This window comes from Eschrichtius robustus, chromosome 10 (genome assembly GCF_028021215.1).
Source record: "Eschrichtius robustus isolate mEscRob2 chromosome 10, mEscRob2.pri, whole genome shotgun sequence".
NCBI classification, from domain to species: Eukaryota; Metazoa; Chordata; class Mammalia; order Artiodactyla; family Eschrichtiidae; genus Eschrichtius; species Eschrichtius robustus.
Window position 1 is genome coordinate 70184222 of NC_090833.1, and position 15705 is coordinate 70199926.

A 15705-nucleotide genomic window follows, 5' to 3' on the forward strand; every position below is an offset into this window, starting at 1 on the left:
TTTAGATTTGCTTGCATAGCCTAAGTGATGACTTCAAGGCCAGTCACTTAACCTAATAGAATTAGTTGCAACCGCAGAGTATTGTTCTGAGATTAATGGCATAAACACTTCTGCTTTGTCTCTAGGTTGATGTGGCAGCACGAGATCATTATCTTTCCTTCATTAGTCCCACCAGTTTCATTGGTTAATTTGATCATTTTCTGTCTCCACAGTTCCTACTGACTATAGCTATTTGCCTGAAAGCAGTTTTATTAGAGCAGCCATTGGCTTCTTCGTTACAGGAGGAAAAAAAGGCAAGTGAGCACATTTCTTGAACTCTATCATACTGTCTACGTGTCAAGTTTGTGTGCCCTCAGCTTGCTTCTGTAGAATTAAACAATACAAATCTGAAGGGGTGAATAATTTCTCCTGCCAGATCATCTTTGCAGTAGAGATGACTAGGAGACCAACTACACTAAGTGGTACATAAACATACACACTGTGTGTGCTCTTGGAACTACCATATCTGATCTTGGGGGACATGTGAATATCTTAATCTTCCTTTTGGCCATTTCGAAAGTATAAGCGCACATTACTTTTCTTGTCAATTTCAAGTGAGTGTGACCTAAAAAGAGAAAGCACACATGGGTACAGTTTGTATTCCAGGACCAGACTTGGAGGTAAGTCTTCTCCCTGAACCTTGTGTGATCTCTTTGTGTTGTTGGAATCACTGGCTCTAGTTCTTAATTTTAGCTTGTGTTCTTTTTCTCTGCAACAGTTGTCCCTTTGTGATTCTTTGTTGCTGCCACACACAACGTAAAGACAGAGATTGTGTGCCTTTTGTTTTTAACTGGAGCCAAAATAATGCCACATAAATTATTAAATAAATGCTCTTTAATGATACACACCTACCATTTCGTGCTATGAGGAAAAAATGGATCCGAAATGAGCATGTCATGGCTCAGGAACCAGTTTTATGTAATATTCTTTCATTGATGTGTGCTAGTTTCATTCTTCGTTGGGTTGGCTGTGTCAGTCTGGGCAAAATCAGTGCCTGTATTACGACAAGACCATCCCAGTTTTAGGGGAAAAAAAGTTTTTAAACCAATTAAAATGAAGACATCTGGAGACATCTGAAATCGTTGATTAATGAAGGTCATGGAAGGATAAAATCTCACCACTGGAAGGGACATTAAAAGTCTTGTCCGTTGTCTAAGTTTCCACTGGGTACAGAAATCCCTGGAGCTTCCAGATTGTAAACTACTTTCATAGGTTGGACATGAATTCCCTTAGTTTCTGCAGTTCTAGAAATTGTGCATAATATTATCCTCGGGTCGTGACTTAGCATAATTTGCTTTTACATATCCTCAGTAAAAATTGGTATAAGGTTATGTCATTGTTGTGCAAGATGTTTATATATGAACATGTCATATATATAATGTGGAGTTAATTGTTTATATTGCCATAAATTAAGTCTTTTTAAAGTACAGAGATGTCTCCATTAGGAGGAAATTGAATTCTTACTAAAGGAGCATCTAAAATTTCCATGGCTAGAATAATTCTAGGAACATATATTTTTGCTCTATTTTTTGTTAGTTTGCTCACTATTATCTTATAAAATTTTTAAATGATGATAATGTGAGATATTTCCATGAAAAATAAAACTCTTAAGACCAAGTGAAAGACATACTCTTTTTCTTTTCTAGTGACTAAAATGTCATTTGGCTCCCTAGATTCATATTTCTTAGCAGAAATGAATTTTCTCTGAATCTTGTGGAAAATTCTCTGTTAATTGTAACATTTTTATGATTATGCAGTCATGGTACAACAGGAAGTATTCTGTTCTAAAACTGAAAACTCAGGTGAAATTGACATCAGAAACGTTATGTAAAATCTTACTATTAAAGCTATTTTAAGACAAATAAATGAAGTATTTAAAAAATGCCATATTACCAGTCACATTTTTGGCATTCTCAGGTTGTGGGAGAGGGCTGCCTTCTTGTCAGGTTTACTGACTAGATTCAGAGGAAAATCCATTCAGCCTTACCCATTACTAATGATGACCCCAGAGGTGTGGAGGCCGTGGGAGGCTGACCTCCGCCTCGGAAGCCCATTTACAAAAACAAAACCAGACCCTGCTCTATGGGACTAAATGGGATGGCCAAATGCGGAGGTGTGCATGCAAACGAGTGTTTTCTTCTTCAATATGCTCAGCTCATTTGAATTTTAATAACTCCCTTCTGAAGCAGCTTTTGAGTTTAAATGTCTGGGTGTCACTCATCAGAGCCCAGTGGCGCTGCTGATAGGAAGGATGACAACTTTGGTGAGCTCTTTTGAGGAAGAAATGGCTTGAGAGAATAAAAATCATGCTTGGCATAGGCAGAAGAGAGAAAACTTTAGGGATAGCACGGCTTCGTTGCCTCTGTGTCCCATTTAGTAACTCACGAGAGGAAGAAAAATGTGATGAGTTATCCCTGATTCACACATATGCCAGGTTGAGATTGGATGTCATGATCTCAGTTTTAGCCAATCAGATTTGAGATAGTGAATATATTAATCTGCTTCAAATGTTTAGGGCTTTTCTCATTCTAGATACTCACTTAAGTACTCATACAACAGAACATACCATATGTTCATAGCATCCATTCCTTCATACAGGCCTACATTTTAAAACCATGCCAAACATAAAATTCCTTCCAATTTTAAAAGACTGCAGTTAATAGTTTTGAATATAACTGGTTTTTTGCTATACCCTATAACATTTTCTCTTCTTCCCTAATAGCCCCACCTTCTAGCAGATGGAATATTCCTTAACCCTTGTCACCATCATAATCTATTCTATGGACGTTTCTTGGCTGTGCTATGCTTAAAATTTGCTTATAATCTAATTCCGCCTATCATGGAATTATTTTTTATCTTAAGGGCCTCTAAATTTTGATTCTTATTTTTGCTTCTTTTCTATTCATTTATTCTTTTTCCTGATTTCTGATCTTTGTTTTTTCTCAACCTCATAGCATATTCAGATTTCATCAAGATTTTACCTACTTTTTAAACAAAACACTTAAAATGTATTAAAAGTACTTAATAAAAGTAATCATTTATTTTTGGTGATAACATTTAGGTATTTCTACCTAATCATTTAGGATTATTTTTCTTATCATTCTCTTGCTGGGGAATGTGACTTTCTAAGCTTTAATTTTCTATTAGGCTTTAAAGTTTACAATAAGAAGTATTAATTCACGGAAAGTATATTTAAATCCTTGTAAGAAAGTCAGTAGGAATGGCATTTCCTTCTTGATATGGATTCATTGGTCATCGATTTGAGTGTATAAGTGTTGGGCTTGTACATATACTATAGATAGGTAGATTTTCAGTTGATCATTTTTGGATTACTAGCATGAGATATAATTGTTGATGAGTCTAGCGAAGAGAGCAGAATATAGAATAAATGATATGAGAAAGCTGTCCTATTTTTCTGATGAAATTATGGAGTTGGTTACCAAAAGTATGTTTTTTTTTTTTTTTAATTTATTTATTTATTTTTGGCTGTGTTGGGTTTTCGTTTCTGTGCGAGGACTTTCTCTAGTTGCGGCAAGCGGGGGCTACTCTTCATCGCGGTGCGCGGGCCTCTCAGTATCGCGGCCTCTCTCGTTGCGGAGCACAGGCTCCAGACGCGCAGGCTCAGTAGTTGTGGCTCACGGGCCCAGTCGCTCCGCGGCATGTGGGATCTTCCCAGACCAGGGCTCGAACCCGTGTCCCCTGCATTCGCAGGCAGATTCTCAACCACTGCGCCACCAGGGAAGCCCAAAAGTATGTTATTTTTAAGTATGTTAGTTTGGTAATAGTTTACCTATACAATTCTTTTAAAAAAGTTATTAGAAATGAATACATGTGTATAACACTATGTTCAAAAATGGTATGAAGAAAAAGAAAGAATCCCCTGTAATCTCTCCACCTAGAGATAGCCTCAATAGATATTCCAGTGTATGTCCTCTAGAATGTGTGTGTGTTATATTATATTGAATCATAAAATGTATCTTATTTTATTGTCTTTTTAAAAAATTTAACAAGTTTCCATGTAAATGGACATAATCACCACTCATCCCCTGCAAAAGAAGGGTTGAGGAAGCATGAAAAGAATCCTTGCATCACTTTCTAGACAGGTTTTAATATGATATGTTTGGGGAGTATTTAATTTCTGTTTTTTGGTTGTAAACATCATAAAAATATTTGAAAGGAAAAAAGTCACCAATTATCCCATGACTTTCTAACAGCTACTATCATTTAAAAATTTTACTTTTTAATTTGTTCCTGTTATGCACACACAATGTTTACATATTTCCCAGTATACATAAACTTTGTATTTTTTAACTTAATATTATATTGTAAACATTTCCCTATTTTCCATATATCTCCATAATTATCATTTAAAATGATTACCATTATCATTGATAATGATAATGACTGACTGTAGAATGTTCTATCATCACTAACCCATTTCCCTATAGATCATTCAAAATTTTTCCGTTATAGAGAACATCCTTGTGCATATATCTTTCCTTAGGATAAATTGTCAGCAATTTATTAGTGGCCAAGAGTCTGAGGATTTGATGACTACGGGGATGGCATGGCCTCATTGCTCCTCAAGAGGACTGTAGCAGATTTCAGTACCTCGGCCCTGTCTGAGTATCACAGTACAGCCGCATACCATAGAGGTTAAAAGCATGGGAGCCAGACTGCCTGGGTTCATACCCCACTTATACTGCTTGCTGGCTATGTCACTTCAGGCAAGCTGCTTAAGTCTGTAATCCTCAATTGCTTCTGTAAAGTGGAGAAAATAATTGAATCTTCTTTCTAGAGTTTTTGTAAGGATTATGAGTTTATGAGCCATCCTCAGGCTGACGAGCTCGTTGTGAAGACAGAATATAAAACATGGGACTTCAATCACAGTGAATGCAGCTCTGGGTGCCGGGATAGTCAGAGGTGTTGGCAAGGAGAGGAAAGGAAGGCACACTGGCACAACTTCCAATCAAGCAAGAACAGCAATGGAAGTGAAGGCACTTGAGGAAGCTCAGGTTGGGAGTTCTGTGTCTTTCTGCCTGTGTCCTTTTTTGCATCCCTGCATCCCTGGTGGTGACTCTCTGGTGTCTGCCACAGGCAGGGGAAACCTTCAGTTCAAGAGGCAAGAAGTCAGAAGTCAAGGCGTTGGTGGGGTGGGTTCTTTCTGGGGGCTCTGAACGAGAATCTGTTCCACACTTTTCTCACAGCTTCACTTTATGTAACAGTGCTTAGGAAACAAATAAAGAATAAACCCTTTCTAGTTATCATATTACAAAGCAAACCATCAGATAGATAAACAAATGACTACCATAAAAGCCAAGCAGGTATAAAATGATACTTTAAGACTACTTTAATTTGCATTCATTGTCAGAAGGAATGAACATTTTTGTATGTGTTTACTATTTGAGATGTTGTTTCTTTTTTTTTTTTTATTAAATGTTAGATGTGCTTTAAAACATTTTTTACTTTTTATTTTAAAATAATTTAAAACTTACCAAAAAGTGAAAACAGCCAGATCACTTCTATATTCCTTTCACCCAGAGACCCTATTCAGGTTTCCCTGACAGCCCAAATGATGGCTTTAGCAGAACAAGAATTTAATCCAGAATGTCACACTTGTCATCTCTTTGGTCCTCTTCAGTCTGGAACATTGCCTCGGTTGTTCTGTCTTTCATGGCTTTAACATGTTTTAGGATTAGAAGCCAGTTGTTTTACAGAGCACTTTTCTGTTTGGGTTTGCCTGGTGTTCCTCACATGAGAGGTCAGTCACCTTTGGCAAGAATGTTACAGCCCTGGAGCCCTGCTCTGCTCACTGCATCCCTTCGGGTGGTACGTGATGTCTGTCTTCCTCCACCAAAGTGATGCTGACTTTGATCACTTGGATAAGGTGATCTCTTCCAGGTTTCTCCTCATTAAAGTTCCTCCTTTCCTTTTATCATCAAGAAATATTTTATGTGGAGATATTTTGAGACTTTATGAATATCCCATTTTCATCCTACTTTCACCCATTAGTTTGGGTATCCATTAATGTTTTCTTGACTGAGTTATTACTCTGATAATTGCCAATAGGTGATTCTTAAAATTCCATTATCCCATTTACACTTTTTGGTAGGCTTTCTTCTGAAAGGAAAAGCTGCCTCCTTCCCTTCCTCCTTCTTTCCTTGCTTCCTTTCTTTTTCTTTCTTCCTTTCTTTCTATCTTTCTTTCAATATGGACTGCTGAACTCCTATTATTCAATTATTTATTATTCAGTTATTCATTATTTTGACCCTCAAATTGTTCCAGACTAGATCAGTAAGAGTCTCTTTAAGTTGACTCTTGTGTCCTTTTGAGATAACCTCATCATTCTTTGAGTACTTCCAAAGATGTTCTAGGTTCATCTTGTATTATCCTCAGCCTTGTAATAGCCAGGTAACTCAAGTTTCTTCTCGTGGAGAAAGATATTTAGAAACCAAGATCTTGGGTACAAATTACTGCATTGCTACTGTGGTAATCACTGCTCCTAGGCCCTTTCAGTGGACAGTTAGGAAATTCTCTTTCTCTCCCTCCCTCCCTCCCTCTCTCTCTCTTTCTCTTTCTCTCTCACGTATTGTCTATATTTATTTTTATATCTAGCTATATATATTGAAAAACTTGAGTTCACACCAATAGCTCCAATTCAACATCACAGGCTTCCTTCTGCATTTCCTTCTTCTTATTTGTAACTTTCTTCTCTGACTTTAAGAAACCTGACTCCCATTATTCTCAATATATTTGCCACAGTCCTGCTAAAGCTGCCTTCCTCTCTCCCAGGTCCTGATTTCCACTGAGCAGCCACCCTGCTTGGCAGCCTTCCTGGTGCTAAGGGGCTCAGGGATGTTTCTGTTTCTGATAACACTGGATGATATTGAAGTACTTGGTCCTAAAACAGAACATCCTACCGACTCTTAGTATCTGACTGATGTATTGGAATCATCAAATGTTTTCAACAGCTGTCTTGATTATAGAGTGGTTTCTGGCAAGGGGCTAAGCATCTGTTAATCCCTCAAAATATGCCATGCTGTCATTATGTCTACCTGTGTTTTCTAAGGACTTTGTCTAGAAAAATTCGACTCATCCTTTCCATCTTGTTTTAAACATCCTTTCCTCAGTGGAGGATAAGACAGGATTCCCTGATGTTCCCAGATTAGTATAGATTTCTTATGTGATACTTTATGTTTTTCATAGTACTTTACATATGTGTAATTATTTGCTTGATTATTTGTGATTCTTTGTTTAAAGTCTGTTTTTCCCATTAGACTGTAATTTCCTCAAGGGCAGGAAGAACATGTGGGTTTTATCCTAAATGCTTAGTACAGAGTACTAGGCGTGTAATAGTTTTCAAGTATTTGTTGATCTGCCACTTTAAACATATATATATGTGTGTGTGTGTGTGTGTGTGTGTGTGTGTGTGTAATCATGTAATATATATATATAATATATGCGTATATACATATATTATATATATTGCTTCTAAACAACGCTAATGATGGAGAAGGTAAAGACATATCCACACCATACAAGCGACATGCTGGTGATGGGGAACAGACACACCAGTGGCTGTTAGCCTACTTGTTACCAGACATTTCCTATAGGGGTTACACATGTGCATTGTGGCATTGAGATCTGATCCTTTGTGTAGCCAGAGTATGTGTGATAATGGGTCCTGTTGTAATGCATTATGTTCGGATATGCCATTTATATCAGGGTTCTTTGAGGCTGTCAACTGGATGAGGGATTTAAAACAACTTTGTACCCGGATTTTAAAACATCTGGATCCTTTTAACAAGTACTGTTAGGTCTTCTCAGTTCCAAATCCACTGTCTATAAAGCATTCCAGTATTTCTTTTTGTCTAAGGCACTTGGGTGAAAGATAGAGCGCTGTAATAAGGGAACTGATCATTCCCATAGCCTGGGTTTGGATTCTTGTGTCCAATGCTAAAGATCTCTGGGGAGGGGACCATGTGACTCTGTTCTCCCATTTTGGGACTCCCTCTCTCTCCATACCTCCCCGCAAATGCTTAGAACTAGCAGGTATTTTCTCCATTCCTAACAGCTGCTATAATTTCTTTCATTCCAGTTAGTTTCAGAATTAGTTCCCTGCAAATATAGTGGAAAATTTTGTGTGATTCTAGCTATGCTAGTCCATACTGATTCTCTGCTTTTTTAAAAAGTGGAAAATGTATTGCATTATAGCACTTACTTGATTTTCGCCCCTCTGCTCCATTTTACAAGTTCTCCTTGTTTCTGACACTTGCTTGTATATTAATTAGGTCAGTTCTAAAGAGTATGGAAGCAACATGTAAAGTGTTTAGATAGGGAAGTGCAGTTACTAGTGAAAGTTCTGTTGTCCTGTCAAGAGAGAGCTTGTTGTCTAAGCAATAAAGGATCTAGAAAATGGCCATATTTTATATTGGGTCCTGGTATTAGAGGACAGGTTGAATGTCTTTCCTGATTCTCTAGATCCTCTGGAAACTGCAAGTTTTCTGCAGTGAATTCTATAGAAGGACCTGGAATATAATTTTATATAGTTTTAAAAACACTTGATCTGAGAAAAAAATTTAATAGAAATCTGCTTATGAATTAAAGATTTCCAATATAGAATTGGATTTATGTCCTTAATAGGAGTGAAGAGTAATTCTTTTTTTTTTTTTTTTTTTTTTTTGTAGAATAATAAGCTTTTCCTACCTGGTAATGGCATTTCTAGAATATAGAACATTATTTTTATAAATTTATTTATTTATTTTTGGCTGTGTTGGGTCTTCATTGCAGTGTGAGGGCTTCTCATTGCGGTGGCTTCTCTTGTCGCGGAGCCCTAGCTCTAGGCACACAGGCTTCAGTAATTGTGGCTCGTGAGCTCTAGAGCGCAGGCTCAGTAGTTGTGGTGCACAGGCTTAGTTGCTCCGTTGCATGTGGGATCTTCCCGGACCAGGGCTTGAACCCGTGTCCCCTGCATTGGCAGGCGGATTCTTAACCACTGCACCACCAGGGAAGCCCAGTGAAGAGTAATTCTATGCCCAGATATTTACTATACTATCTGCCAGTTCATTAGGCTATTTCTATGAATCGTGAGCCAAAAGGCCCCCCAAAAGCAGCTTAAGTTTTGTTGTCATTGTTGTTTTGTGAAATCAAAGACTCCAATTTGCAGCCAACTTTGTGTGTGGACAGCTGCCACATGTGGATAATCAGTATAGAGTTATGTGAATACCCAACCAGTTAATTCCTATCACAGCATTTTAATTTTTATCACATCTGATTTTTCCTTGTCTGTTTGTCCTCTCACTAGAGAGTATAAGCTCCTTGAGCATGGTGACCTCTTCTGCCCTGTTCAACACTGTCTCCACTGTCTGGTAGCTAATAGATACTCAGTTGAATAAATGAATGTGTTTATGAATATATTTACTTTTTTGGTCAGAAATTCTTCTACTTGTAATAGCAATGGTTAACTCCCTGATAATATGTCCTGTACTCCTAGTACTACATCACAAGGTGGAATAGAAATAAAGCTTCAGTTACTGGTAACACAGCATAGAAGAGTGGCAGGTGTGTTGAGCTTTTAACATTTTCAAAAAGCAAAAAAGTGTTGGTTGGAGGGGAGAGAAACTGCACTGGAAGACACACAACTAGTTTTATTATACTTTCCCAAGTTGGCAGAGGCAACGGTAAGGAGGTAGGTTTGTTGGTGGCTACCTAAGAAAATATGCTGATTCTTGAGATAGCTGTAGAAACATCAGAGAAAATCCTGCATTAGAAGTATGGATTTACTAGTCATCAACACATAAGTAGTCTGTGAAATTATGAGTAAATGAGCTTAGGCAGTGATAGCAATTATGTTAGGGTGCTTCTTATTACAGAAAACAATGACTCGCTTCAAGTGACTCAGTATTTACTGTAAGGATTCATAGGTTTCCCAGAAATCTAAGGACAGAAACTATTCTCAACCCTCAGAGTATCAGGAGCAGAAAGATACCAGGCATCAAGACTTTACCTTGCTTTCTGTCTACCTGCCCAGGGCTGCACTGTATCAGTCTCTTCCATGGATTCTGCTTTTCTTATCAAAGACTGCTTCATCCCTTTCTCTTCTTCTTGTGCTTGTGTGTGTGTGTGTGAGTGTGTGTGTAAAATACACATAACATAAAATTTATCATTTTAACCATTTTAAAGTGTACAATTCAGTGGCATTTAGTACATTCACAATATTAGGCCACTGTCTAGTTCCAGAACATTTTCATCACCCCAAAAGGAAACCTTGTACTCCCTGAGCAGTTGCTTCCATTCCCCCATTTCCCCCAGCCCCTAACAGCCAAAATCTGCTTTCCGTCTCTGTGGATTTGCCTATTCTGCATATTTCATTTAAATGGCATCATACGCCATATGGCCTTTTGTGATGGGCTTCTTTCGCTTAGCATAATGTTGTCAACGTTCATCCATGTTGTGGCAAGTATCAATATTTAGTTCCTTTTTTATGACTGAATAATATTCCAGTGCATGGATATGCATTTTATTTATCCATTCATCAGTTGATGGGCATTTGGGTTGTTTCTACCTTTTGGCCATTATGAGTGGTGCTGCTATGGAGATTTGTGTACAAGTTTTTGTTTGAATACCAGTTTTCAATTCTTTTGGGTATGTACCAAGGGGTGGAATTGCTCGGTCATATAGTAATTCCGTATAGTTTTTTGAGGAACTGCCAAACTGTTTTTCCACAGTGGCTGCACCATTTTATATTCCTACTAGCAATGTATGAGGGTTCCAATTCCTCCACATCCTTGCCAACATTTGTTCTTTCTCCATTATTATTATTATCATTATCATTATTATTATCATCCTATTGAATGTGAAGTGATCACTTGGTTTTGATTTGTGTTTCCCTAATGACTAATGAGGTTAAGCACCTTCAACTACTTGTTGGTATATCTTCTTCAGAGAATTATCTGTTCAAGTCCTTTGATCATTTTAAAAATTAGATTGTCTTTTTGTTGTTTAATTGTAAGAATTATTTGTGTATTCTGGATACTGGACCCTTATCATATATACAATTTGCAAATGTTTTCTTGCATTCTCTAGGTTGTCTTATCAATTTGTTGATAATATCCTTGGACACACACGTTTTTAACACTGACAAAGTCCAATTCATCTTTTTTCCTTTTGTTGCTCATATTTTTGGTCATACCTAAGAATCCATTGCCAAATCAAAGGTCATGAAGACTTACCTCTATGTTTTCTTCTAAGAGTTTTACAGTTTAATTCTTATATTGTCATTGACCCATTTTAAGTTAAGTTTTGTATGTGGTGTTAGGTAGGGATCCAGCTTCATTATTTACATCTGGATACCTAATTGTCCCAGCACCATTTGTTGAAGAGACCCTTCTTTCTCCTACTGAGTGGTCTTAGGACCCTTGTCAAAAATCAGTTGACCATAAATGTTTGGATTTATTTCTGGCCTCCCAATTCTATTCCATTTGTTATATGTCTATCCTTATATTTGCCAGTACCACACTGTTTTGATTATTGTAGCTCTGTAGTAAGTTTTGAAATTGGTATGGGTGAGTCCTTTAAATTTTTCTTTTTCAAGATTGTTTTGACTATTTGGGCCCCCTTGCAATTTCATATAAATTTGAGAATCAACTTTTCCATTTCTGCAAAAAAGGTTGTTGAAATTTTGATAGGTATTGTGTTGAATCTGTAGATAGCTTTGAGTAGTATCATCTTAACAATATTAAATATTCCAATCCATGAACTCAAGATGTCTTTCCATTTATTTAGATTTTCTTTCAGCAATGTTTTGTAGTTTCAGTGTGTGTGTCTTTTACCTTGGTTAAATTTATTTCCCGATATTTTATTCTTTTGGGTACTATTGCATGTGGAATTGTTTCTTAATTTCCTTTTCAGATTATTCATTGCTGGGATATAGAAACACAACTAATTTTTGCTTGTTGATCTTATACCCTGTAACTTTACTAACTTCTCTTTTTCTGTGTGTAGGATAATGTCATCTACAAATAGAGATAGCTTTACTTTTTCCTTTCCAATCTGGATGCCTTTTATTTCTTTTTCTTGCCTAATGGCTCTGGCTAGAACATCCAATACAAAGTGGTGACAGTGAGCATCCTTGTCTTGTTCCTGATTGTAGAGGAAAAGATTACAGTCCTGTACCATTGAGTATGATTTTCACTGTGGGTTTTTTCACAAATGTGCTTTATCATATTAAGATAATTCCATTCTTTTCCTAATTTTCTGAGTATTTTTTTGTCATGAAAGAATGTTGGATTTTATCAAAAGCTCTCTGTGTCAATTGAGATGATCATATGTTTTTCCTCCCTTCATTCTGTTAATGTGGTATATATTATTGATTTTCTTATGTTGTATGACACTTTTATTCCTGGGATAAATCCTGCATGGTCATCATGTATAATCCTTTTAATATGCCCTTGGATTCAGTTTACTAGTGTTTTGTTGAGAATTTACACATCTATATACATAACAAAGAGTGGTTTGTAGTCTTCTTTTATTGTGTTGTCTTCGTCTAGCTTTGGTATCAGGCTAATGCTGGTCCCATAGAATGAGCTAAGAAGTATTCCCTCCTCTTCTGTTTTTTGGAAGAAACTGAGAAGGATTGGTGTTAATTCTTCTTTAAGTGTTTGGTAGAATTCACCAGGGAAACCATCTGGTTCTGAATTTTCTTTGTTGGGAGGTCTTTGATTACTGATTCAGTCTCTTTACTTGTTATAGGTCTGTTCATATTTTCTATTTGTTCTTGAGTCGGTTTTGGTAATTCGTGTGTTTTTAGGAATTTGTCCATTTCATCTAGATTATCCAATTTGTTGCACACAACTTTTTCGTAGTTTTCTCTTATAATCCTTTTTATTTCTGTAAGGTTGATAGAAATGTCATCACTTTCATTTCTAATCTTGGTTACTTGCATCTTCCTTCCCAATCAGTATGCATGTTATTTAATTTTCTTGTCTTATTGTGTAAGCTAGGTCTTCCAATATAATATTGAAATGCCATGGTGAGAAGAGACATCCTTGCCTTGTTCCTAATCCTAGTAAGAAAGCCTCTAGTTTTTCATCAATAAGTATGATGTTAGCTGTTTTTTTAAATAGATATGCTTTATCTAGTTGATGAAGGTTTTTTTTCTATAGATATGCTTTATCCAGTTGATGAAGTTCCCCTCTATTCCTAGTTTACTGACAGTTTTTATCATGAATGGGTGCTGGATTTTGTCAAATGCTTTTTCTGCATTTGTTGATATATATTCATATGATTTTTCTTCTTTAGCCTACTGATGTGATAGATTACATTAATTGATTTCCAAATGTTGAACCAGCCTTGCATACCTGGGATAAGTTCTACTTGGTTGTGGTGTATAATTCTTTTTATACATTGTTGGATTTAATTTGCTAATATTTTCTTGAAGATTTTTGCATCTATGTTCATAAGAAATATCTGTAGTTTTCTTATGTCTTAGTCTGGTTTTGCTATTAGGGTAATGCCATCCTCATGGAATGAGTTATGTAGTATTCCCTCTGCTTTTATCTTCTGAAAGAGATTAAAGAGAATTGGTATAATTTCTTCTTTAAATGTTTGGTAGAGTTCACCAGTGAACCCATCTGGGCCTGTTGCTTTCTCCTTTGGAAGGTTATTAATTATTGATTCAGTTTTTAAATAGATGTAGTTCTATTCAGATTGTTTGTATCTTCTTGTATGAATTTTGGCAGATTGTGTCTTTCAAAGAATTGGTTAATTTCATCTAGGTTATCAAATTTGTGGGCATAGATCTGTCCACACAGAGCCTCCAGCATTGCATCAATTGTAGTTCAGATTTTCTTACCCCAGCACTGTTCCTGCAGCATCCACTCATGAGTCTCTGCTCTGATAAGCCATGACTCCCTGTATTCATCTGTCTGTCTCTCTAGTCTTAGAGGCAGCAGTTTGCCCTGTGTTCTTCCCTTTCTTAAGGATCCAAGAAGAGTTGTTGATTCCTCAGTCTGTTCAGCTTTTTACTTTTATACCAGAGTGGTAACTTCCAAGCTCCTTACATGCAGAACTGGAAACCAAAAGTCTCTCCTTTTTTTAAAACTTTTTTTAAATTATAAAAAACATATAAAATTTACCATCGTAACCATTTTTAAGTATACATTTACATAGTGTTAAGTATATTCACATCATTGTGAAACTAATCTCCGGAACTTTTTCATCTTGCAAAACTGAAACTTTGTACCCACTAAGCAAATACCTACCCTTTCTCCCTTCCCTGACCCGTGGTAACCATGATCCTACTTTCCATATCTATTAATTTGACTATTTTAGATGCCAGGTATAAGTGGAATCATACAGTATTTGTCTTTTTGTGACTGGTTTATCTCAGTTAGCACAGTGTCCTCAAGGTTGAGGACATGTAGCATATAACAGGATTTCTTTTCTTTTTAAAGTTGAATACTGTTCCATTCTATGTATATATCACATTTTGTTTATCCATTTATCCATCAATGGACATTTGGGTTGCTCTTGACTATTGTGAATAGTACTGCTACGGAGGAGCTGAACCAAGATGGCAGAGTAGAAGGACGTGCTCTCACTCCCTCTTGTGAGAACACCAGAATCACAACTAGCTGCTGGACGATCATTGACAGGAGGATACTGGAACGCACCAAAAAAGATACCCCACATCCAAAGACAAAGGAGAAGCCACAATGAGACAGTAGGAGGGGCGCAATCACAGCAAAATCAAATCCCATAACTGCTGGGTGGGTGACTCACAGACTGACAAACACTTATACCACAGAAGTCCACCCACTGGAGTGAAGGTTTTGAGCCCCACGTCAGGCTTCCCAACCTGGGTGTCCAGCAACGGGAGGAGGAATTCCTAGAGAATCAGACTTTGAAGGCTAGTGGGATTTGTTTGCAGGACTTCGACAGGACTGGGGGAAACAGAGACTCCACTCTTGGAAGGCACACACAAAGTAGTGTGTGCATCGGGACCCAGGGGAAGGAGCAGTGAACCCAGGGGAGACTGAACCAGACCTACCTGCTAGTGTTGGAGGGTCTCCTGCAGAGGCGGGGGGGGGGGGGGCTGTGGCTCACCACGGGGACAAGGACACTGGCAGCAGAAGTTCTGGGAAGTACTCCTTGGCGTGAGCCCTCCCAGAGTCTGCCATTAGTTCCACCAAAGAGCCCAGGTAGGCTCCAGTGTTGGGTTGCCTCAGGCCAAACAACCAACAAGGAGGGAACCCAGCCCCACCCATCAGCAGTCAAGCGGATTAAAGTTTTACTGAGCTCTACCCACCAGAGCAACACCCAGCTCTACCCACCACCAGTCTCTCCCATCAGGAAACCTGCACAAGCCTCTTAGATAGCCTCATCCACCAGAGGGCAGACAGCAGAAGCAAGGAGAACTACAATCCTGCAGCCTGTGGAACAAAAACCACATTCACAGAAAGATAGACAAGATGAAAAGGCAGAGGGCTATGTACCAGATGAAGGAACAAGATAAAACCCCAGAAAAACAACTAAATAAAGTGGAGATAGGCAACCTTCCAGAAAAAGAATTCAGAATAATGATAGTGAAGATGATCCAGGACCTCGGAAAAACAATGGAGGCAAAGATCAAGAAGATGCAAGAAATGTTTAACAAAGACCTAGAAG

At 37.6% G+C, this 15705-nt stretch overlaps 1 protein-coding gene across 5 annotated transcripts in view; it reads left to right on the forward strand.

Moving 5' to 3' along the window:
* Positions 1 to 15705, forward strand: part of FOCAD (focadhesin) — a 311119-nt gene that overhangs the window by 266941 nt on the left and 28473 nt on the right. For all 5 annotated transcript variants that reach the window (XM_068553655.1, XM_068553654.1, XM_068553656.1 and 2 more), the window contains one exon: positions 213 to 293. In XM_068553655.1, coding sequence (XP_068409756.1) covers positions 213 to 293 — 81 coding nt within the window. The remainder of the gene's footprint in view (positions 1 to 212; positions 294 to 15705) is intronic.